At 45.1% G+C, this 23,937-nt stretch overlaps 4 protein-coding genes across 11 annotated transcripts in view; all 4 read right to left on the bottom strand.

Moving 5' to 3' along the window:
- Positions 1–5,545, bottom strand: part of nell2a (neural EGFL like 2a) — a 44,072-nt gene extending 38,527 nt beyond the window's left edge. Inside the window, exons 1-2 of the mRNA XM_049722866.2 lie at positions 5,108–5,545; positions 4,848–4,976 (exon numbers count right to left, since the gene is read on the bottom strand). Coding sequence (XP_049578823.1) covers positions 4,848–4,976; positions 5,108–5,159 — 181 coding nt within the window. The 5' untranslated portion in view covers positions 5,160–5,545. The remainder of the gene's footprint in view (positions 1–4,847; positions 4,977–5,107) is intronic.
- Positions 5,546–8,000: 2,455 nt separating this feature from the next.
- Positions 8,001–9,989, bottom strand: LOC125970521 (prolactin-like). Its single transcript, XM_049722870.2, has 4 exons — positions 9,197–9,989; positions 9,027–9,128; positions 8,776–8,967; positions 8,001–8,577 (listed from the first exon to the last, which is right to left on the bottom strand). Exons 1-4 carry the CDS (start codon positions 9,443–9,445, stop codon positions 8,374–8,376), a joined length of 747 nt encoding a protein of 248 aa, XP_049578827.1. The 5' UTR covers positions 9,446–9,989; the 3' UTR covers positions 8,001–8,373.
- A 144-nt stretch (positions 9,990–10,133) lies between these two features.
- On the bottom strand, positions 10,134–11,573 carry szl (sizzled). Its single transcript, XM_049722869.1, has 4 exons — positions 11,138–11,573; positions 10,890–11,056; positions 10,714–10,806; positions 10,134–10,597 (listed from the first exon to the last, which is right to left on the bottom strand). Exons 1-4 carry the CDS (start codon positions 11,413–11,415, stop codon positions 10,284–10,286), a joined length of 852 nt encoding a protein of 283 aa, XP_049578826.1. The 5' UTR covers positions 11,416–11,573; the 3' UTR covers positions 10,134–10,283.
- Positions 11,574–13,462: 1,889 nt separating this feature from the next.
- On the bottom strand, positions 13,463–23,625 carry mov10l1 (Mov10 like RNA helicase 1). Of its 8 annotated transcripts, XM_049722202.2 has the most exons (29): positions 23,485–23,625; positions 23,019–23,210; positions 21,256–21,389; positions 20,016–20,134; positions 19,764–19,951; positions 19,403–19,562; positions 19,214–19,326; positions 18,941–19,128; positions 18,708–18,848; positions 18,298–18,567; positions 18,040–18,240; positions 17,680–17,794; positions 17,421–17,598; positions 17,277–17,347; positions 16,995–17,086; positions 16,873–16,928; positions 16,724–16,816; positions 16,569–16,640; positions 16,318–16,499; positions 16,063–16,209; positions 15,887–16,008; positions 15,718–15,817; positions 15,488–15,634; positions 15,228–15,401; positions 15,007–15,156; positions 14,729–14,836; positions 14,511–14,651; positions 14,309–14,400; positions 13,463–13,609 (listed from the first exon to the last, which is right to left on the bottom strand). In XM_049722202.2, the coding sequence occupies exons 4-29, from the start codon at positions 20,101–20,103 to the stop codon at positions 13,582–13,584; spliced, it is 3,417 nt and encodes a 1,138-aa protein (XP_049578159.1). In that variant the 5' UTR covers positions 20,104–20,134; positions 21,256–21,389; positions 23,019–23,210; positions 23,485–23,625; the 3' UTR covers positions 13,463–13,581. The 8 variants fall into 8 exon arrangements, 7 of the variants coding, with proteins under 7 accessions (XP_049578159.1, XP_049578160.1, XP_049578156.1 ...); XM_049722203.2 differs by lacking the exon at positions 20,016–20,134; XM_049722199.2 differs by lacking the exons at positions 20,016–20,134; positions 21,256–21,389 and having other exon boundaries at positions 23,412–23,569.
- Positions 23,626–23,937: the final 312 nt, after the last annotated feature.

The following is a 23,937-nucleotide window of genomic DNA, read 5'->3' as shown; positions in this document are numbered from 1 at the left end:
AGAAGAACCGCTACGATTAGATTGCGCGATAGGGACAAGCGGGCTAGCCCGTAGTCTCGATCTCGCCAGAGACTTCAAGTTCAGGCCTAATCGTACGTCTTTAGGGCGCTTTAATGGGTTACACTCTGGAAGCAATTTCCATCCGTCCTCTACACTTGTAATCTGGCCCGATCCGATGTGGTCTTACTTGGTGCTCAGTACCTGCGCCTCCCCGTTTCGACATCCTCACACATAGGCTGGCCCATTTTGCATTTGGAACAGGTGCCCCGCAGCATAGCTTGAGAGTCCAGATACATCGGGGGGGGGGCTTTGCAACAATCCCTTTCTCACACATTGCTGCCGCCTCGACCGCTATTTACAGCGCGGGGGCTTTGTACTAAAGAGAGCAGAAGAGAATCCCCCGCTTAGCTTTTTTTTTGGGAGCTAAAAAGAAGCTTTTATGCCAGCACAAACTTTAAATTTATGTTCATTCACGCCTGCTTTTTAAAACCTGATGACTACAAAAACCCTTGGGCTTACTAATAGTTTTGGATGAAGGCGAGATTGGAATTGATTTCCATTGATCAGTCAAACCAATTCTTCAGAATCATTCTTCAATTCTCCATCGACTAGCAAGTAGCCCGCTAACAAAGCAAACTTTCGTTTTTGTCCATGCTTATTTAGATTTGGCAGAGGTTGTGAAAACCGTTTGCTTCAGATAATTGAGATTATATAAAACTTCTACTAATAAATCATAATCATCACATAATCATGTGATCTATGTATGAAATTTTATTTTACCACCGGCAATTTTAAAGACCAACTCCCACTACTTTGATGCATTGACCTCGTTCACATCCGGCGAAGAGTCAGCGAGCCGCAAGATGCACTTAAAGAGGCTGAGAGGGGTCAGCGTAAACACGGCCGTCCGAACGGCAGCGGACAGCGAGCGTATTACGATGATGAAGGCGGCGGAGTGTAGTCTTTATTGTGTAATGGCATCCATTCTAAAAATAACAGCGTATATTTCCCACCACATGTTTTACGTGTCGGGCTGAGCGAAAGACGAGGATGTGAGTAGGAGGGTTCGACGAGAGAACATCTCTCCAGAGGGCTTAGAGTAATCATCAACTACTCCATTTGCGTCAACACGCATTCAAGGTGTGGGCAGGGATCAGGGCGAACCCAGAGGCCACGGTGACCGTTTCCGGGGCGATCTGCATTTGACGGACCTGCCCTGCTGTGCCGCCGCCACCGCCGGAACAAACACAAAACACAGCCAAGGGCACCTCCAGGATGGCTTAAGCCAGCGATTCCCGCGCAATCCTCGATGACGGCCTCGCTTGACATTCACATATGCGGGAACGCACAAAGCTCAACGCGGCGGCGGCGGGCCAGATGCACGACCGCCCCGGGAGGATGGAAATAATGCCGCCGCACAGCGGTGGCCGGAATGCTTGATTAGGCTCGCCTCGAGGGGGCAGCCGGCTAAACAGACTTTGACCTCGGGGTGTTGGGCGGAATGTCACTGAGCAGTTTGGAAAGGTTGGCCGGCTAACTTGTTGTGGAGCGACCGAACAAAAAGAACAACGACAAACCCCGCCCTGAGCAGTTGAAGCGTCGGATCATCGCTCAATGGCGACTTTTGGTGGCTTTCTTTCAACCAATTGATTTGAATTGCCGCTCCTACTAACCATTAGTTTATTAATCGATTCATGTGTCGATTAATCGATTCATGGGTCAATTATTTTTCAATTAATTAATGAATTAGATTAGATGTAGATTGACAGTTCAGCCTCAAAGTCTCAAAGCGATTATCAAAATAGGTGTCGATTCATTTGATAATCGATTAGTTGTCGATTGCCCATACAAGAACGTGGTAAAAATAGGTAGACGTTTTGGCGATTAGCAATTAGCAACCATTAGGAGAGTGTCAACGTGGACTTGCTACAACACAGAAGAGATCACATGCCCCTTTCAAAGCTTAAAAACCAACAAAAAATATCGATAAGATTCTACGACTACCTAATAAAAATAAAACACCTTACCACGACATTTCTCTCGAATTATATTTTGCAAACGCATTCCTCGTAGGAGTGAAAGAATGGAGTGTTTGCAAAACCCACACACACACACTGGGCTTTTTATTAGAAATTTGTCTCTTCCTTTCTGCAGCACTTCAGAATGAATGCTGTCAGGGACACGCGCGCTCACGCACACACATACTCCGAGAGGCAACTACAGAGAAGCCTTGACAACGGCAACAAAAAAAAGATGCTCTTGTGATGTTTGCACCTTGAATGAGTTTGGTCGGCACGCTTGCAGCCAGAGAGGAGTTAATAAGAGTGTGGACTGTGGGGGGAAGGGAGGCGCAGCTGGGTGTGGCTCCTGTGCTTTTTTTTTTTTTAAACGGCGAGTGGGGGAGGAGGAGAAGTGCTAATGTTGAGATCATTTTCTATAAGCTAGCATCGGATAGGCGTGGGTGGCGGCCGGAGGGGTTTGCTCCGTGATGCCCATCTCCGAGGTCCAGCTATGCCCTGCCCCCTGACAGCTACTTCATAAAGCATCAACAGGGGTGCGCTCAACAACTGCCCTCCCCACCCCCCCCACACACACTTGTGCATTTGACCTACAGATGCTAAAACAAAGCAACACGCTAAGGCAGTATATATACTGGATACACTTTGCAGAAAATAAATGAGTAGAGTGAAATTCAAATAAAAAATCGATTGGATGCCAGCGTCATAATAAACGCCTTACCTCTAATTGAGTCACAGCATGAAATCTTGTTCGTCCGCTCTAATAGATGCCGTGACCCGATTAATCGTCAGATGTCCCATCCACATAAATGGAATGAAACCCAATTGGAGCACCTAGCATAAGCCCGCCAACCCCCAACATAAAGTGCAAGAGCTCATTCTGCACATTTATTTATTTTTTTACTAAAATGCACACAAACTATTTGTTTTATTCAGGCAGTATGTTTATCCTGCATTTCATTTGAAATCTGCCAAAGATTATGAGGCCTACAATTGGCGAACATCCTGTGCAATTGCTTGATGTCTGCCATCTAGTGGCAAATAGTGACATTACAACTTTTAAAATAAATTCAATAAGGGGCCATTCAGAGCGCAGACATGGGGCCGCTTTAACCCATGGAGACACCCGGTACTCTGCAAGTGAGTAAATGGACAGCGCAGAAATATCGACTATTTTTTTTTGTCCTGTGTGTGTCCTCTTTTTGCCTCCTCCCGCCTTTCGGTCAGAACACCAAGGCCTTCCCCTGAGGCGGGCAGCAGGGACAGCAATGAAAATATTCTGCCTGCAATCTAATGAGCGCGGGAATGTCACCGCGGGCCCGTCTGCCGGTGCCGGCCGCCCGTCTCCAACATCCATACATGTTGAATCAGCACAGCTGCCAGACGGCGCTTCCTTCCTCCCTTCCATCCCTTTCTCTCCTGCTTTCTTCCTTCTTCACGTCCCGTCCCGCTCGCTCGGCGTGTCTATTTCTATCTCAAACACAAACGCGGGCCTCCCCCTCACCCCATTAAACGAAACGCAGACATCCCGAATGTCTTCCATAAATAAAACGCCACCTTTCTCGTGTCTGGCTGCGTGCTTGGTGAGGGCAGACAGAGAAAATTAGAATAAATGAGAATAAAAAAATAAGTGTAGAAGATGAGCAGCTTTTGGTGAACAGCCATGAGGGATGTCAATACATTTCTTTTTTATTCTCCATCTGCACCCCCCCACACTCACTACCCATGTGGACAGAGCACTTGTGATGATTGTTTTGAGTCTCCAAAGACGATATCAAACAGGCCGACGGCTGGGGCGGCTCGCTTGTTCAACGGCAGCAGATTGGAAGATATCAGCCAGAAAAAGAAGAAAAAAAATAAATGTCCCGAAACAGCATTCTCACTGGGTGGACAGATTCTTCGTGAACGTTGGCACGGCTCCGAAAACCTAAACGAATTTTGTCTGTTCTTCTGGCTGCTTTTTTTGACAGAGAGCTTTGTCCTCCTCGTGATGAATCTTATCGTGGTCTCAATAGATCAACCGAGGAGGTTTTCATCAACGCTGCTCTGTGCATCCTGACATTTTTTTATTTATTTTTTATCAACCTGGATTTTTAGTGATGGATGATTCTGGCCTTGCAGGGATATTACAATACAACGCACACGGTGATTATGTCATAATGAAGAAGAGTATCGACATCCTCCAAGGTCGGCCAATCCCGATTTGCATTTGAATCCTAAGCAGCCGGAGCTCATAGTGGAGCGACACAAGCAGCAAAATTTGTCTGACGAACAACTGACAAAGAAAAACCACAGATCGGATCGACTGGATCCGCGAACGTTTTGCATTTTGAGGCACAATTAGAAATCGCTCGTAATGTCATCCAATCAATGACGTCATCGCAAACACAATCGCGTTCACTTGCGTTGCCCCGTGTCAATGCTAGTTTCGCTAGCCCATCTATGGCTTTATGTGTTGTGTGTTAGCATTAAGCTAGCAAAAGATGTTTTTTGGCGGTAAACTTCATTTTGAGTGGTACCGAACAGTTTAAAGCAAGCACACTTGGCTTCTTTTCTGAAGAAATATTCACTCTGTTTACTTTTTATATGATGCGCTGTGGCGAGTAATATAGAACACAAACGTTTACGCAACTGTTCACACATCATTCACCAATGGGTGACTTCTACTTGGAGAGGGGGGGATGTTCCTCACTCTCAACCCAACCCGACTACGCAACCCCCCCTTTCGAAATGGCAAATAACATGCATGCTGGGGGTGTGACATTAGGATAAAGTGAATAAAGGGAAGCAACCTTTCAAAAAAAAAAAAAATTTGCGGAGTTACCATACCTTGAAAGTGGAACGCTCTGGATTCTCTATGGAAACCTTGGACCTGAGTAACTCCATCAAATCCATCTCCGGCGAGGAGTTCATCCAACACGCTGATGCGCAGAGCTGGGTCGACCCCCAAACCTTGCACTAATTTGCAGAGATACAAATTGTCAATAGTCGGGGGGGGTGGATGTGGTAATTCTTGCTTGGCATCAAAACAACATATGAATTAATGATGTGAGGCAACATGGATGGATCAGCCATGGCAAGGTTCTTACCTGAGGAGGCGCACAATATGCAGACAACCAGAAATAGCTGTAACAATCCCATGGTGAATGTTATGGTTGAAAAGAAAAATTAGTCCATATTTTTGTCCACTTTTGACAGATTGAGTTGGATGCTCAGAATATTAGCAATCCAAGATGCTGAGCCAGGGCATTATCTAAACTTTACATCCCCGGCGATGAGGAGGCGGTCCAAAAAAAAAAAATAACAAAGATGGAAGTCCGTTGATGTTATTATTACTCCATGTAGGATGAGCGGATCTGCTCCATGAGCGCGGTCCGAGGGAGGGGGGCACAGGTGGATACGCGGAGGATGCACAAAAGGAAACGTGACGCTTGCCTTCTTTCACCAGCTCAACAGACGGTCCTGCCGCGGCACGGGAGGAAGGAGGAGAGGGAGCTGCTGCTACCGCTGCCGCCCAGGGTGGAGGGGAGAGAGGAGAGGGAGGGAGGGAGGGCCGGAGAACTCCCCCTGTCCTGCTTGGAAGAAGAAGAGGAGAGTGGGGGAACTGCGCTCTCTTGTGGTGGGACAATATAAAACTCACGCAAGCGTTTACAGGGCGGACGCCCGCGGAGTCGCATATTCACAGATTTTACTTCTTTTTTATTTATTTTTTTGCATATTGAATGTTTATCAACATCTTTTTAGGATTTTTTGGGGGGGGAAGGTGCATTTGGTATTTGCAGACCAGCCCACTTTTTTTTTTTTAATTCATCATCAAGGAAGGAAGGAAGGAAGGAAGGAATATCGTACACTTGCTCTTTGCATATTATGTCTCGTCGGTGAGTGTGAATGTTTTTTGTCAGCCCTGCGATTGCCTAGCGACCAATCCAGGGTGAACGCCAGCCTAGCCCGAAGTCAGCCGGGCTAAGCTCACCCGAGACCCCTTCATAGCATCAACGCTATAGAAAATGAATTACCTTTCCTCCTCTTTGAAAGAACCTGACTGAGCGCAAAGTCACATTTTGCATGCTTAAGAGATCCCATCATCACTTTTGTTCTTTGACAAGTCATCATCGTCATCCGCTGTCAGCTGAGCTTTGTCTTTTTGACATATGGCAATGAAGTGGATTAAAACGGGCTGCTCGGCTGCCTGTGACAGCCATTGTGAACTTCTTTTTTTAGCGCTTTGAATATTACTTCAGTCAGTGTTAAAATTGCATCCTCCTCGACCATGGGAAGACTTACTTTTTTGAAAGAGCCCTTGTGAAGTTTCTCGTGAGGAAACACGCTTTCTCTTTTGCCCAGCATTCTCTGCCAGATGGACAAGAACAAAAATGCTCCTCTATAACGCAATCCTAAATTGACAACACACTTCAGCCAATCCCTGAATGACTTGGAAAGACTTTTGTTGGCTGTGTTGGCCATGTTGAAGTAGCTTGTCAAGAGATTCTGGGGAGGGTTCCAGATCCCTTCCTGTGCTCAGCTTTTGTCCCCTTTAGAACACCCAACGTATCAGCATTTGGATCTCCATCCCGCTCCACAATGTCTACACTCATGCCAACAACATGTTCTGCGATCACTGCGTTTTAAAAATAGATGAGGATAAAAGGAGAAGAATCTGCTGCATCTTGCATTTATGTGCACCCCCCTTGACTCTATACATTATTAATACAATAACATTTCTTCTAGGTCCACCCAGGAAATGTAATTATTTTGTATTGCCCACAAGTTGTCATTTCCTGTAGAGCCATGGGGAAAATATGAACAAGTCCCCAGCCCAGAAAGAAATGTAATAAGAGCACAAACCTTTACTCTTGAGGAGCACACACACAGACTAGTACAGGGGTTGCCAACATTTTTTAAACTAAGAACTGCTTCACGGGCAGAGATTAGTCCAAAGTCATTTTGTTGACCCCTGCATTACAGCACACTTCCTCAAGCAAAGTACAGTTCATTTCACTTAACCCAGAAGAAATAGTTACTTTTACATCATGTCAATGAAAATTGCTGCATAAATGTATTGTAAATTATCATTATTAACTTTAACTATTAACATTACTATGATACTCGGATGTTTTTGTTCCCACAGCGCCATCTTGTGTGATAGACGGAGGATTACAGTTGGCTAACTTGGGCACTTAATGGCTTACAGTTGGCTAACTGTGAGTCATGAAGTGCCTAATTGGGACAATTTTTGAAAACTGCTTAACTTATTATAACGTATGTTAATGTTATACCGTATTTACCTTTGTTGTGGCCAACATCAGCAGCGATAGCTTGTTCAACGGTATGCTACTTCTTCCACCTTTGGAGCGTAATGGCCGTCAATTTGTAATGCATATAAAATGCAATCGATAAAATAGTATATCATACTATATAATAAATAGTAACATAGGAACCATGCAATAATAGACATGTTACGTGACTGCCAAAATAAATCAGTCCACCATAAAAAATAAAATGATAAATCAAATAAAAAAATAAAAACACCTTTTACCTTTTTTAATTGAAGGGACGAAGGGGTGTGAGGAACAAGTTTTCCCTCGCGTGCTTCTAATCGCTATACGAAAAGAATATTCATTCTCTAACATTAAAATATTAAAATATATTAACGATTATTTTGTAAATATGAGCTTCAAAAGAAAAAAATTATCGAAATTAGAATATTTATTTTCTTTGCCACCCCTAAACGAGGAGTGGTATCGTCCATTTCACCGGAAACGTCATCAACAAGCCGCTGAAAGTCCATACATTTTATTTCTAAAATATATATGAAATAAATATTATTGTAGGTCACTGTCCATATATATGCTCAGTTTGAACAATAACACTGGGCTTACATATAACCCGTTCTAAAAGAATAAATGCAAATCTATAAATTATAATAATTATTCTTATATATTATATATTTTATTCTTGTGAAATACAATGAAACCCTAATCAACAAAATGCACTCTGAAAGCCACTGAACCATTACAGTTGGAACATTAATTGAAGTGATTTTGCAAACTAAATACTAGAGGGAGCCCGTGTACTGAGAATGACCTAATCCATAACATTTTGTGAGCTGTTTCTAATTTCTTTGCAAATAAAGTGTATTTAATGTGCTGGTGCAAGTGCACGGAGGGTTGATGAAGCAAAATTACAAAACAAACACTCAATAGCAGGAGTTCTAATGAATTTCATTATTGCAAAACACTAGCTTACATGATTCATATTGCATTTTTTTTTTAAACTTTTCACTACATTGCTCAGAAAAAACAACCGCTGTTGTCAGCAGGCTAAATTTACAGATTAGGAACAGCAATATGAGACTTTAACAGTCTAGTCCCGGCAGCGTGGAGCACTGCAAGATGCGCAGGTAACTTTTGACCTTGTCGGAGTCTCGGCGGAGGCAGTAGAGCAAGTCGTTGTGGTCCAGCGAGGTCGAGCCTCCTCTTTTGTAGAAGGCAAAGGTGGAAGAATGCATCTCAGGGTGGATGGAAGCAAGTGCGTTACTGAGCACACCCTGAAGCTTCATCTAAAGACAGGAGAAGGATGGGACGGGAGGAATTTGACTCCAAATTATGAATATTAATCCACTAGGTCATGATTATTTCAAAACATTATGTGTATTTTTTTCTTTTATTTAGCCATATTCAGGGTCATCATACAAACAAATATGATTTATTATTTACAGGGACAATAAACCACCAATCTAACGTGATCCATCGCTCACCTTCTCTGCCATTTTTAAGACTCCAACCCTCAGCTCTTGCATCACGTCGCTCATCTCCAGAGCCTTGTTGAAGTTCAAGCGGATTAAATCCTGCTCACGGTTTTGGTCCTTGTGCATGCTCTGGTGCAGCTGCGACAAGGGGTCCCCCCAGGCCCCCAGCAGCCTCAGGATCACCTCGGTCAGCTTTTCTCTCTGGGGGGGATTCAGCTTTTATCGTCTGAACATTTTTAATCAGGCGTACAAATACTCACATCCAGACTTTTTGCATTCTGTTTGTCAGCCGGTGTCAGGATATCATGCGTGTGACATTTCCACTTTCCGAGCATGTTGCGGCTGGGAAGCAAGTAGTGGTCCTGTTAGAGGGAGCGAAACTTTTATGAGAGTCGTGTACGGAATGTGATGAGAGAGGAAAGCCACTCACAGATTGCGAGTGGAGGTCAGCGGAGATGCCGTGCATCCTGGACGACTGTTGCAAGATGCGCTCAAAGAGGTCAGCCAAGGTGGGGAGGGGGCACCCGGCTTGTCCGTAGGCACACATCGGAGCGCTGGCCACGCTGAGGAAAAGCTGGGTCAGCATCATCACGGTCAAAGAAACTAGAGAGGACAAGAAAATAAAATTTAGTATCCACATTTCCGATAGTGTGAATGAATGAAACGTACCTTTTGTCATGGCTCCGCTGTTTTGTCTTCTCAAGGACTCGGTTCGGCCAACGAGGCGGCTCAGTGCAATGACGACGCTGATGAGACGAACTAATTTATACACTCGTTTAAATATAAAACGTCATGTGACTCACTTATGTATTTGCGGACTCAAGCGGTAAATCAACGACAACCACAGGCAATTTGTTTACTGGACTGCAAATGGCATTAGGGTTAAGCTTAGATTTGTTTTTTTTTATATTAGCTCGATGACAGACAAGATAGATGCATACTTATGGCACGCTGTTGACAGCATCATGCTTTTTTCTTCCGCTTGAACTGGGGCCTTCGTCAGGGGATGGAATAATGAACAATTCCAAATAGTATCAGCACCATTGGCGGAGCTAGGATTATTTTCCTTGGGGTGCCAAGAGGGTCCACAATTTTTTTTAAACCCCCAAAAATACCTAAAAGTCAATTATATGTACTGGCACCTGGGGGAGGAAGTGCCCTTGCAGTTCCCCCTCTAGCTCCGCCAGTTATCAGCACAAAATCTGGTACCAGCTAGAAAGAAATGTCAAGAAAATCCGACTAGAACCACTGAATTTTTTATGGTAATAATTTTACAAGTTTGAATGTGATTGGTTAGTCTGCCACATTTGAGTTAGAAGTGTGTTTAGCGATATTGAAGGTGCTGTTGAAAATGAGTCCAATTGCAAAACAGTATCTAATAGTTTATTGTTTTCCTTTTTAAATAGAAAATAAAATCTTGAGTATACATATGTACAGGTTGGAGTGCATTCTAATACAGTGTGCTATAGGAGCAGAGAACCCTCTCCCCTCTAAATGCTCCATGTGAAGATTTACGCTCAACATCTGTGATGCTTCCACTTGCGTGTGGCCCCGGCGATGTTGGCGTCCTTTTTGTGCCAGGGGAAGAGGCGGGCGATAGCGAGGGTGCCGTCGGGCCGCACAGAGCCGGTCAGTACGTAGAGCTGCGAGCGTCCGGGTCGCGCCAGCGTGTTGGCGCAGCCCAGGTTGATGAGCAGCCATTGGTGAAGCAGGTGGTGGGTGTCGTAGGGCAGCAGCGGGCCCTGGCGGATGAACTCAACACGGCCCTCGACCTCAAAGGCGGGCTCGCCCGTCAGGAGGCGGCGGCGGTGGTGAAATTTTGCTGTAACAGCTGCGGAGGAGGAGGGGAGGATTAATAATCTGTAGTGTTATGTTAATAATAATAATTTGCCTGGAAAAATTAAAATAAAATAAATAAAATAAATAAAAATGGCTTCTGATTATTACCAAAGTCATGCTGGCAAAAAGCATCCAGGACTGTTCTCATAGCTGGAGCTTCTTCCACCATGGGACAATTTTGACAAGTTGCTTTGGGTAAGTCTGCAATGAAAAAAATTATTACAGTTTTCATTAATAATTTTTTTATTTGAAAATTCCAAAATAAATACACGTGTGGTATTTACCTTTAGGAAAATGGCTGAACTTGGCGTGCGGAGACAGGCACGTGTCTTCTTCGGTTGGGAAGCGATCACAGTCAAGCGCTTGGGGCCAAGGGTGCCCCTGGCAGGCCAGCACGGGGGCGCAGCTCTCCCTCACAGCCACGCACAGACTCCGACAGGGCTGGATGAACCTGAAGGCGGGAAATAAGCGCCGTACTGTTAAACCCAAGCGAGGCTGCACGATGTGAAGTGGAGGAAGAAAAGGAACTTACGTGTCAAGACAGACAGGAGCGATGAGGGAGCAGAGGAAGGCCTGAGCTTGAGGATGGCAGCCCGTCTGCAGCAGGGGCCTCCAGTCTTCAGAGCGGGGTACCACTTCACCCTCCAGGTTACTGTGGCCCAAGAAGTTGGGCAGCCGCATCTCAGAGTAGCCCACGTCTTGACACACCTTCATCTGGTTGGGGATGGTCACGCATCGGGTGGACTGGCCCAAGTCGAAGGCCTCCAGCGGGGCCAGGAGAGTCGCGGCGAGGAAGAGGAGCGTTGCCATGTCGAGAGCGGATGTGGCGGAGGAAGCCGCCGGCCGCTTTATATACACCGCGAGAGCCGACCCCGTCAGTCTCTAAGTCTCTTATCACGTAGCTATCAAAGACGCCGAGACGATGTGTTTGGAGACAACGGCTTTTTTGTCATGGCTGCAGACAGAGGGGGGGGGGGGGGGGGGGGGGGGGGGGCAGCCCCCCCCCCCGTGTGTGAACCCAGGGGACACAATGAGCCAGGTTTCATGGAGTTGAAAGAAGGAGCGTGTGGGCTAAAAAAAACCTGACCTGCAAATTTATCAGCGAACAAATGTGAACTTCCATTTCAAAATGGAAAAGTATGCACCAAAACGAACAGTGGGAAAACCGAAAAGTCAACGTATATATATACACACACAAGACCAATACGAAATTGCATCACAAAATGTCGGATGAGCCGTGTTGACTTAGTCCTTGTGATCCATCAATAGAATGACAATAGAGTATTTTGGCTTTGGTTTGATGTCGTCTGTCTCGAGATGCCTCTGGGCTTTTTCAGGACTCTCCGCCGGACTCTATCCCCTGTACCCGCCACTGATTCGGACTTGACTTTTAATTTGAGCCCCCCCTGTTAAAAGCGGACTAGCGCCGCCCGTCTGCTGCCGCCCTTTTATAGCCCCTGCCGATGACTGGGCGGCCGGTTCCAGCTCGGCCCGTCAGAAGGGGGCTAATTAGTCACACAGACCAATTTGGGAGCACAATGGCTCCACGTATTTAGCACGTTCACCCTGCCGGCAGCCCAGCAGGGGTGTGTTGTTGGGCCTAATGGCTGCCATGTAGACACCCTGTCTGTCTCGCTAATGCACTGCTGCACTCAAGAAGAAACACTTGCAGAATGCTGATGAAAATAAAATACTATAAATTAGTTGATCACTCATGGTTTCTTCAAGGAATATTACAGATTTGAAAAAAATCGACCCAAGTATGTATTCTAATGAAAACAGTAATGTGTTATTATGCATGTTTTAAATAAGACGCCATTTTAATTTAAGTTGTAAAATGACCAGCTCAAGTTGCTGTTTTAAGAGCATCAAATAGGATTACAAAATAATTTCACAACAAGATGAAAATATAAGAAATGTAGTTTTCCAACTATGTTAGTTCAATGAATTTTTTTTATTTATTTTAATTTTAGCAGATTCACTGATTGGTTGGCACTTTCACTTTTAATTTAGTTGTACATGTGACAATGACAATAACGATCTATCTATCTATCTATAAGTTATTTTAGGTGAAAAATATTTCACAACTGAAGGAGAAACAAGTTGCTTTATTAGGGGTCAGTCCAAATTAGTTGTCATTTCAAAAGAATGAACTTGTAATTTTAGGAGTGCAGAAAAATCACTGACATCCATCCATTAGCTTGACCTAACATTATTTTATTTCATTGTAAATGGATTAAATAAGCAGGTTTGAAAATGAATGTCGCATATTAATGTACTTTGTATACAAAGTTTGTCAGGCCTGACATCAATTCCTCCATGTTTTACATGCTCTAACCCGCCCCCCCTATTTTGGCCAAGAAAGCCACATCAAAGTCGGGGGTCAGTTGTGGAAGAAAAGACTAAGGTGGTATTTGGGAGCTAACATAAAAGCTGTCTCCTCCCAACATATAAGAGACTCTATAACTTAACAAATTGATCCCCCCCTCCCTCCCTCCCTTTTTGGGCTCCAGCAGGACTGACAGTGGAGGTGCAGACTGTCACTCACACTCAATTGTCACATCCAGTCTCCGGGAGCCTGCCTCGAGAGCAGACGCTGCCGGGCCGAGACGCCCAAATGACCCAAAAAAAAAAAAATCCACCTCTGCTCGGCAGACTCCACTAAAGTAATGAGCCGTATTTTAATTACAAGTAGCCACGTAATATCGTCTGACGTTTCAATTGCGCTCCAAAGAGATGACGTCCTGTTAGCACGCGGCGGCGGTGGTTCGGCGATTGACGCAGACGGATACGTAATGGCCAATTCTTCCGCACGGTCAAGTGCGTGGACTTAATAAAGACAGAGCGGCGCGCGTGGTACAGCGACGTCATATCTTTATTTGAATCGGCTGAGCGTCTATGGCGCTCTCACGGGAAAGCAAAGAGTAGGGGTCACTCACTCGGTCAACAGGAAGGAAGGAAGGAGTTTAACGTCGGTCATGCAGCGCTGTGACTCGAGTCAGTTCTGTTGACACAAAGATGGAGTTTTAGTTAACAATATTAAAATACTCAAATACTACAGGCAACGACAAGGAGGACTAAGAAATGATTGTGAAATTAATTTCAATCTTGGGAGAGTATTTTTGAGAGAATTCGCAATGTTACAATTCTGTGGAAGTGTGAAGTTAACAATGGAATAAAAGTATTTTATATTCGAAACAATATTTTTCCTCCATAAGTTTAAATATGTTTGAACGTACAAACATAGCATTTTTTCCCCTGATGCCACAATGTTTTGACTTAGTGTTTAGCTTACATTAAACAATTACATCTGAAAATTAAGTAAATATTGTTTTGAATCCTTGTTGTGGCCACCTTCTGGCCAGTAGAGGTAATGCAACAAAAGCAGTCACCAACTGATTAGGAACAAGGATTTTTGATGCCAGTCTGAGTTCTAATTTTAAATTGCAGGACCAGTCAAACTACAAAAAAAGTGCGATATGGTCTAATATAGTCAATCTATTTTATTTTTTATTCAAAAAAAAAAAAAAATCTCCCTAATATCCCAACTTTACTCTCATAACATTTACTTTCTCAGGGGTCGTATTACGTCCTGTATGTTAAACGTGCGTGTAAATCAGTTCAAGGTTGAACTGCTTACCATAGATAATGACATCATAATAATAGTAATCATGTGGAATTTAATAGGATGAAACACGTTTACATGCTTGAGTCTCTTATGGAAGGAGGGGGGTCGCAGCCCAGATATGCTCCACTGGTGAAACAATAGTGAAGGAGTGCCCTGAAGCATGTATCCTGGGGTGCAGGCAAAAAAAAAACAAAAAACATACATTTAAATGATTTGAATAAAGAGCAGGCTTAGTTGCAAATTTAATGTTTTGTTTGTTTTGGGTCTGAGGACTCACCCTAACGAGAATGTGGGGGTTTCCAATGATGACCAACAAGGCTTTGGCGCGAGTGATGGCCACGTTGAAGCGCTTTGGGTTGGTCAGAAAGCCCAGGGCACTCTGCAGGTCGTCGCTCAATGCCAATTCGTTGGAGCGCACCTATCGCACGCACAGGGAGGAAATACGATGTGCAAAATGCAGTGAAATTTGACCACAGAAGAAATCTTTCAGCCTACCGTCGACATGATGATAACGAGAAATTCTTGCCCTTGGAACTCTTCCACGGAGCCCACTTTGATGTCAGACAGGCCCACCTTACCCAGGAGGACGCGGATCTTCTCGCTCTGGAAAACAGGATTTTTTTTTCTTTCTTAATAGATGTGCATTCAATCAAAGGTTGTTTTTAAAACCATTTTAAATATCCAATATTAAATGTTCTTTTTAGGACTAAAACATTCATCTCGTTTTTTTTTATGAACACTTAGGCCTACTATGCTACGGATTGCAGTATTACTTGTTTCCTGTAGGGGGCGATGATTCCGATCTGACTGGCAACAATGGGGTTGTAGAGTTTTTTGGTCATCTGGCAGCAATACAACATAACCTGCACAGCCTCGGCTGGGTTGAACCACGACGGGTTGTTGCCTTCCCTCATTTCTTTTCCCTAGAGGAGAGCATCTGTGTTTACAAAAAAAAAAGATGTGATGCCCATTTGAGATGTTTCAACGTACTCACCCGGATGCCATGAAAGAGGAGAGGAAAGCCTTTTTTGGGAAGAGTTTTCCAGTGGCACAGGGAGTCTACGACAGCTTTGGGGGCTTTGGCGCGCAGTTCTCCGTGGTAGAACATCTTGGAGGGCAACGTGAGCAAGGCCTCGTGAGATCGGTAGTTGTAAATCAGCTTTGTCACCTGGAGGTTTTTCCGACAACATCGTATTCTTTGACACCGATATTTGTTTTACTTCATAAAAATAAGTTAGTGACGGGTGCACCCACTAGATTTGGGTTGTATCCCCACTCGTGTTTGGCATAAAGTGGATTGGCCATGAGCCGCTCCAGCATGGACAGGCCCAGGCCGAAGGCGGAGGCCATCTTGGATTTCACTAATGGCCCCAGCTGGCAAGGGTCTCCGGCCAATACTATCTGAGCCGGTCACACGTGAAAAATCAATTGAGAGAAAATTCATCTGGCAGAGGAACGCAAAAACATGTTCAATAAGAGCTCACCTGTCCATCTCTTTCTGAAACGAGGCTGAGGGGGATCAGGGATTCCGGTTCTGTTGCCTGGCCTGCCTCGTCCAGGAACACGTGAGTAAAATGTCCCACTCTGAGGATGACAAAAAAAAAGTCAATGATGTAAAACTGTGGGTTGAAGAAGACGCTTCCAAGGACTCACTGGAGTCCGAGATTGAAGAACAAGCCAGCGCTGGAGCAGGTGCTGACCACGATGCGGTGGAAAGCGGCGTGACTGAGGTCCTCGCCGGCCTTGGAGTACTGCCTCAGCACATCGGGGATGTACTGCCGGAGTCAGAAATATTAGAACATGGCATTGGTTACGAGGCCAGTGCGTACCTTCTCCTGCCTGTAGGACGCGTTCACACGGGCCAGGCTTGCAGCGTGCATGAGACCGCTGTCGTGCAGGCGGACGCAAATAAGGTCGGCTGCGCTGTTGGAGGGCGTGCACACGAGGACGCGGCTGCTGGGGAGAAAGTGGTACACCTGCAAGTGGAAGAATTGGACAGTCCTACTAAATTTCCATTACTTGCACAGCCCTATCGAAGGTTGACTTTGTGGGAGAATTTCTTCTCTCATTTTTCTTGTCCTCACCTGCAGTATGGCCTCGATAATGGTGATGGTCTTCCCGGTGCCGGGAGGTCCAAAAAGCACATAAGGTGTTGGACGGCATTCTGCGGCCAGGATTCTCTTCACCGCCTCCCTCTGAGCAGGGTTAAGGTCGAGGTTGAAAAATCGGCCCCGGCTGGGGGCGGGCTTGGACGGCTCGGTGCCATCTGGAAATGAATACGCATATTTTGGAATATGATGTAAACACTGCGAGGGGAACAAGCGTCACGGCAAACCTTTAGTTTGTGTGCCTTTTGACTCCGTATCGACTATCATGTTTGGTAACCAGCCATTTACTTGTTCCCCGGGGGTCTGCTGATAAAAAAATGAACACCCTTAGGAATCAAACACCTCGTTTCCTTGACGACCAAGTGGGTTAATTTTTTTTTTACCTCATTTCCATCCAATGTGTTTTGGTCGTCTTCATCTAACCATTTCGCGGTCCACAGAGGGGTCTGAGAATTAACTCGAGAGGGGAAGAAAACTACAAAACGATGGTAAGGTAACCACTTGCAGTAGTAAGAACGCCCGTGCACTTACTTTCCATAAAGGGCTTGATCTGCTCAATTGCGTGGTGACAGCGCCTCATGGTCACTCTGGTGAACGGGGAGAGCGCAGAGAAGGAGGTCATGGAATAAGTGAGATGCTAAACATGATGTCACCTGTTGTAGCAGAACTCCACATCCAGGGGTTCGCCGAGGTAGCCGTGATGGAATTCCGAGTTGACTTTCAGACTCACGTCCTCGTCGTTGATCTAGCATTTTAAATAGACCTTATTTTCTCAATTTAAGTGTATTTAAATCTCAGAACGCAAAAAAAAAAAAAAACATTCTTTGATGAAGAAAAAAAAAAGCACTGCGTTGTACTCAATTTAGGAATATTTATAGAGCGCTTGAAGCCTAAGTGGCAAAACTAAAATCAAGGCACCGCTGGAGGCATTTTACCTCGGCAACACAGCTCACATACTCCATCACGACGCCGTCGCTCTGTGGACTCTTCAACACAATTCTGTCACCTGTAAAGCAGCGAAATGACTCAGCAAGACGTTTTAGGTACAAACGTGACGTTTCGCAGTATTTATGACTGGCCTAAATTGAGATTAGGCCTCCCCTCGGCCAAGCCGAGGACCTCCAGGTGAAGATAGACGGCTCCTTTCCTGAGCAGCGCTCCTTGGATGGCGAATTCTGACATCTCCCTCTCGTGTTGAAGCTCCTCCAGCCACAGCAGAGTCGAAAAACGGGCCTGTGCGTTGGAGACTGACAGCACCTGGTAAAAAAACACACACAGGAGTTAAAAAAAAAAAATCCCAGCCAGTGTAAATGTTCACGACGTAACTGGAATTCGAACCTCTCCTAAGCAGGGCTGGACGACCAGGACGTCTTTCTGCCCGGCCGCGCAGTCTCGCAAAGCCTGCGGCACGTCGTAGAAAGGTAGGAAGCACGGCAGACGGCGGATAGGAAACCTGGAGGAAGGAAAGTTCCATCACGTAAACAAAGACCACAGTTGGAAGCAGAGGCCTTCAGTCATTTTATGACCTTATGAAGATTAATTACAGTCGGCCCTGCTTTTGCAATTAGCGCTAACCAATAGCGCAATAAAAATAAAAAGTTAAACTACTGCCATCTAGTGGACGAGCTTTTCACTGTTCCGTCTTTCACTCTAATTTCCGGGGGGGATTTGAACTGACTTGATCAATAACTTTACTACCTGAGTGTGACGTCTTTCGGAGCGGTCAGAGTGATGACGCGAGAAGGTGCCACCGGGACCGGCTTGGCTTCGGCGGGGGCGTAGGGTGCGCGGGGGAGTAGCAGCTTCTCGTCCTCGCTGCGCACCGTCACTTGCAGGCGCCTCCCGATGACGAACGAGGAGAAATGCAGCAAGAGCATCTCGGAGCAGCTTCCCAGGCTCCTGTAAATCCAAGCTTGTGTCATTTCCAGCTCTTTCAAAAGTTTTAGCCCAACTTACTTTGCTCGGCATCCCACAACAACAGACAGTCGCTCTCCCGGAGGAAGATCTGCCTCTCTCTCTTCTCTTCTCAAACCGAAAGAAGGCTTTGTCTCCTTGCTGTCCGCCTCCTCATCTCGACTTCCTCGCTCTTCCGCGGGAGCCGAAGCGGAGTCGTGCCTGGGTCGCTCTTTCTGTGCCGTCTCGCCTGGATCCAGATAGAACTGTTCTTCTGAATCCCAGCCGGCAAAATCACAGCACTTGAGTCGGTGTGTCTCTGAGCTTTTGTTCCTGTTCGGAAAGCAGGAAGAGGATTAAAGACGACTGGTCGCCATCTGCACTAATATCTGTGACTTTGAGTGTGTACGGCTTTGAAAAGTGGATGAATGCTTTCTGTTAATATCAATCCCCTCCTTATTTTTCTCACTTACTGTATCCATATCGTCAGTGTACAATACTCTCCCACGATCAAATCTCCAAACTGGCCATAACTAGTTACATCCAGGCCTCCTTTGTTTTCCATTAAGCTCTCCAGCGTCGCTGCGGGCACGTCAGTCAGAGTCGGCGTCAGACTGAAACCAAAAAAAATAAAATAAATTTTCAATCAATCGAGCAATGCATGGAGTTTAACGTAGACGTACAGGAGAAGTAGCTTGTGCCGTACCCCTGAGTGCACGGCGCCATGCACAGAGCTCTCCAGCGGTAGATGGACTGGTTGCTCTCCATCATTACCAAGTTGACCAGGTGGCCCGGCAAGGGCTTGTAGGAGCCAGGCAGCAGCAGGGAGTCCAGGCAGAAGAATACTCTCTCATCAACCACACCCTTGTTAGCATATACGCTAGTCACGCATACCTGCACACATGGCGAGGGACGATTAAACGCGGTTCCTTCAAACCTAAACGAAAGAATTAATCTGACACGTCAAGGAGGAAGATACCCGATTGAGACGGGAATAGCGCAAAGGGGCAACGGAATGAGCCTGGCTGGTCCACTCGTTGGGATTGATGAAATATTTGACTTGGACCCAATCTCCCGTCATGGCCTCGTAACCTAAAGATAGGAGTGTCTCAATTTTGAACAAAACTTTTTTTAAAAAACCTTTTCACGTCACAACTTTAGCAAGTACCTTCGCATAAATTGGAGCTTAAAAAGGAAGTATTCTTGTTGATGTAGCCGCACTGGCCGTCAAATGACGTGACGGTGCCGATGAGAGGGCGCAGTTGAGCGCAGTCGTCCTCCAAAGACGTCCCGTCTGCAGAATCCCACGCATCGGAACTCTTCTCAACCTATACAGTGCAATTTAAAAAGGTCAAGGTTAATATGGCATCTGAGTTTATACGCCTATTAAAAAAATCTTAGAAATTAAAACGACATTGATATAGAACAGGCCTGGTACATACAAAGATAATGACTTATTTTTAAAGAGTACTTTTTCCACCTCTGCATACAAATTAAATCTTGTATATGTTGACATGAGTGCTGCTCACCCTGAGGGCCTTCCATCCACCTTGGGCGCCATCTCCCACGGCAATGCAGCTCACCTCGTCCCCCATTTTAATCGGCACCCCACCCAACACCACGCCACTCGTAAAGTAGATGGAATCGTCGATGAGGCCGTGGTCCAGGCCCAGCTGGGTCACCACGCCGTCGGTAAGGTGGCGAATGACTTTTGAGTCTGCGTAACAAAGTAATTGGAACAGGCTAGGACAATATGGCTTGGGAAAATTCAAGTTATTTACCCGCTGAGCCGACTTCAGCCTCCACTTCTACTGCACTCCACAACGGGGAGATCAGTTTGGACAACATGCACCTCACGGTTGAGAGCATTTTGGCGAAACTGACTCAAGTTGACGAAAACCTGCTGGGGGGGAGAAGGTCGTAGTCAAAATATTCTGAGCACGAAAATTAAAAGTTCTCCCCTTTTCGCTCAGCTATGCTAATAAAAGAAATGTAGCACCTGTTAAAATTAGCATTAGCTAAATTCGGCTAATTTGGATTGCAACGAAAGCGCTCAACTCGCCTGAATAATGATGACCTACCGAAGTAGTGATTGTTGGGCTTTAAACGGCGTTCTTTACGCACGATGAATTAATTATATGAGGAGTCCACAGCATAAAAAATTCGATGTCGGACTTGCACTATTCTTCTCAAGCGTGAGGATGAAGGACCGGTATGTCGATTTATGGCGAGGGGAGGGGCAGTGGGCTCAGCCTAAAACCCGCCTATCCTTTTTGGACTAGCATTATTGTTAAATTGCAGTCCAACTGAAGTTATTTAAAATTTAAATTCACACAAAAATAATAATAATAATTACGAAACGATTACAGAGCGGTCAACAGCTTATAGCTAGCAAGCAGGAACACGTGACCACCCAACCTGCCTTTTTTGGCTAACGCAAACTAGCATGCTAAGACTATGTAGCTGTTAATATGATCCAATAATATATTCACTCCATAGTGGCACGAGTATTGGTACAAACCTATTTATTACTATCTTACTTTATTTGGGGGAAAAAATGTGTTTTAAATTTGTCCTTTGTCAGATCTAAGTCGTAATTTTACAAGAATAACGTTGTGTATTTTCATAATAAGTTGTGTATATTTTTTAAAGTTATCAAATCAATGTATATTTTTTAAAATCATAGTTTTACAAGACTAAAGTAGTATATTTTTTTTAAATCAAAAAGTTGTATAGTTTCAACTAAGATATATTGTGGCCTTAATAGTTCATCAATTTCAGCCTCTTAATTAATTAAAATCTCTATTTCTACACTATACATTTATTTTTCTGTACAATTGTATAAAAAACATGTTTTCCATTGTGTTTTATTATAGATATAATACACTCATCACAGCAAATATTTCTCATACCATATAGAATTATATTTTAGTTCATAAATGTCATATGTAAAACTTTCGTATAGCCACAAGAGGGCAGTGTTGACCCGCAAAACAGCACGCATATCTAAGGAGACGTCACCTCAAGCATCCATCCATCCATGAAAGAGCTCAAACAGCTCGAAGCTGTTCTCATTTCCAAGACAACAAAAGCAGGATGACTTCCATACTTCAAGGATGTGGTTTTTCCAACCGTTAGTCCCTCTGTCACTTTATCTGTAAACAAGATTACACAAACAGTAACAGGATGACTTGAACCACCCAAAAACCTCGCCAGTGATGAGTGTGGTCTGGGCTCAGGAGGAACCCATTAAATGTTGGTCTCCCCCTTCCCCAAGAACATTTTGTAAAAGTGGCTAATGTCCTTTTATTTTGCAAATGATCTACCATTATCCAATGTGTGTGCAAAAAGACCCCCCATCATACTCCAAAATTGTCTGTTCTTGTAATTTTGAGAGTTTTTAATGTGATCTATCTCGTCACTTGTAGGTTCACATTGGAATCGAATATATCTGTGGACAGTGAGACAATCCTTAAATGATATAACCGAGCATCCCTCATGTGTGGACTTTATTGTAGACCACATGATATTTTCGCTTTGCTCCTCGTAATTATGGAATCCAGTTGCGGGCCGGATTGGAAAGTTCGGCGGGCTGGATTTGGCCCGCGGGACCCCTGTAATTGTGGACTATATTAGAGTGGCATTTAAAACAACCTGTACAGGTTTTTATAATGTCAGGAACAACTTTTCACGACATGATTTTTAAGTTGGAAGTCCATCACCACTAAAATGAAACAATTTAATGTCGTTTTTTTATTTCTGTGCTTTCAGTGCCATGCTTGTAAATTGGTTAACGCTTCAAGTCTTGAGAGCAGATGGATGGATTCTGAGGAAATTTATCAAAATTTCTGCAGGGAAGTCGCCAGCTACGCCCCCCCTTGCTCATCAGCTGCAGCGGTTTCGAGAGGGAGAGAAAGAGCGAGAGAGCGCACAAAGGAGGAGGAAGACACCAAAGGAGGAGGATGCAATCCCCGCCCACCGCTCTTGGATCCTTCCTTCCTTTACGTTAAGTAAAGAGGAAAAAGAACGAGAGAAGAGGATCAGAAACAAGCGAGAGAGAAAAAGCCAAGGAAGGAAGGGAGCGAGACAGCCACAGCAAAACGACCATGGCATTATCCACAGCGTCTCCGCTCTTGATCGCGTCCGAGCACCGCACACCTCAACCCGGGTCGACCACGGCACGGAGCCCGCAGGCGCACGGCGAAACGCGGCTGAGTCCGGATGAATGAGCAGCGGGCAACCATGAGGGTCATCTTCATCCAAAACGCCGGTTTCGTCGCAGCTTTCTCGCCTTGTCGATGTGAGTCAGTGATGTTGGCAGCGTTCAGGAGCACAGAAGATGCGAGCGAGCCCCAAATGACACACGGACAGACCTTACTAGTCGATTGAGGAGTAGCCTATGTGATATATTTATTATTAGAGGCGCATTATAGACTATATATCATCTTAAAGTCGAATGATCGACTGAATTTAATATAATACCTTATTATTACGCAATTAATATTCTTTTTAATGAAATAAACGCCATTTTTTTGTAGACTTTTGTATGCTAAGTAGATGGTTAGGACGTTAACATGACAGTGATCGTTTTTTAAGACAATCTGGAAATATTTGCTTCCACGTGGACGAATATGACAAGTAGCTTGTTCGTTATTCCTTGTAATTTATTTATTTATGACTATTATTAGGCCTATAAGTATTACTGTATATTAATTTCTTATTGCGAGCTAGCGTCTGATTTATAATAAGACGCGCGTTAGATTAGTGAGATGGAGACCGCCTACCTGACGCCCCGCCGGGGAGCGAGTCGCTCCGAGCCCTCCAGGGGCCAAAGTTGTGGGGGTCCGTCACCGCTGCCCACCGGACGCTCCCCCGAGGAGACCCCGACGGGCGCCGATGGCGGCAAGAGGAACCCTGGCGTGAAGAAACATCACCACAAGCACAACCTGAAGCATCGCTACGAGCTGCTGGAGACGCTGGGGAGAGGCACGTACGGCAAAGTCAGGAAGGCCATTGAACGCCACTCTGGCAGAGAGGTAACGCGTTCATCATATAGTAGCTTGCACGCATGCATGTTTCTTTTTAAATGTCCAGTGATGGAAAAATACTCTGACTACTTTTCAATTTGACCGCCTATATGATATATTTCTTATATATTTAGAAAAAATGTTCTCCACCTTTGTTTATGTCTGTCATCTGCATGTGCGCCGGGGATACCCAACCACCCCCCATACCGCCCCACGCACTTACGCCAAAGGGCCCATGAGACCAACTGCACACACGCCTCAGTCCATGCAGCAGCCCCTCGACTGGATGAGTGCAAACCAAGCTATTGCTTCTCTGACACCAATGACCTCCCCCAAGCCACTACATTACACCTGCACCAAAAATAGGCAAAATGTAAAAGTACACTTTGATTCTCACTTTGTGCTAACGTCAAAACAGGAAAGATAAAGTAACCCCAACATCCCCAGTTATTTGTTTATGCAAAACACATAGCCCGCCCTTGACAACAGCATCATCACGTTTGAGATGTACGATATCCCGACAGATGACCGATGATTACCATGTGTGGCAAAATTTGACCTCGGGTGCTCAACCTGGCAGGACACGAGGAACTTTCCATGTGCTGAGAATAGTGAGGGAGAACTAAATATAGGTCAGCAGTGTTGCCCCTCCCAACCTCATCGCCCCCCCCCCCCA

Source organism: Syngnathus scovelli, chromosome 6 (assembly GCF_024217435.2).
Source record: "Syngnathus scovelli strain Florida chromosome 6, RoL_Ssco_1.2, whole genome shotgun sequence".
Taxonomy (NCBI): Eukaryota; Metazoa; Chordata; class Actinopteri; order Syngnathiformes; family Syngnathidae; genus Syngnathus; species Syngnathus scovelli.
Note: the sequence above shows the minus strand (reverse complement) of the source record. Positions and strands in the feature narration are given on the sequence as shown.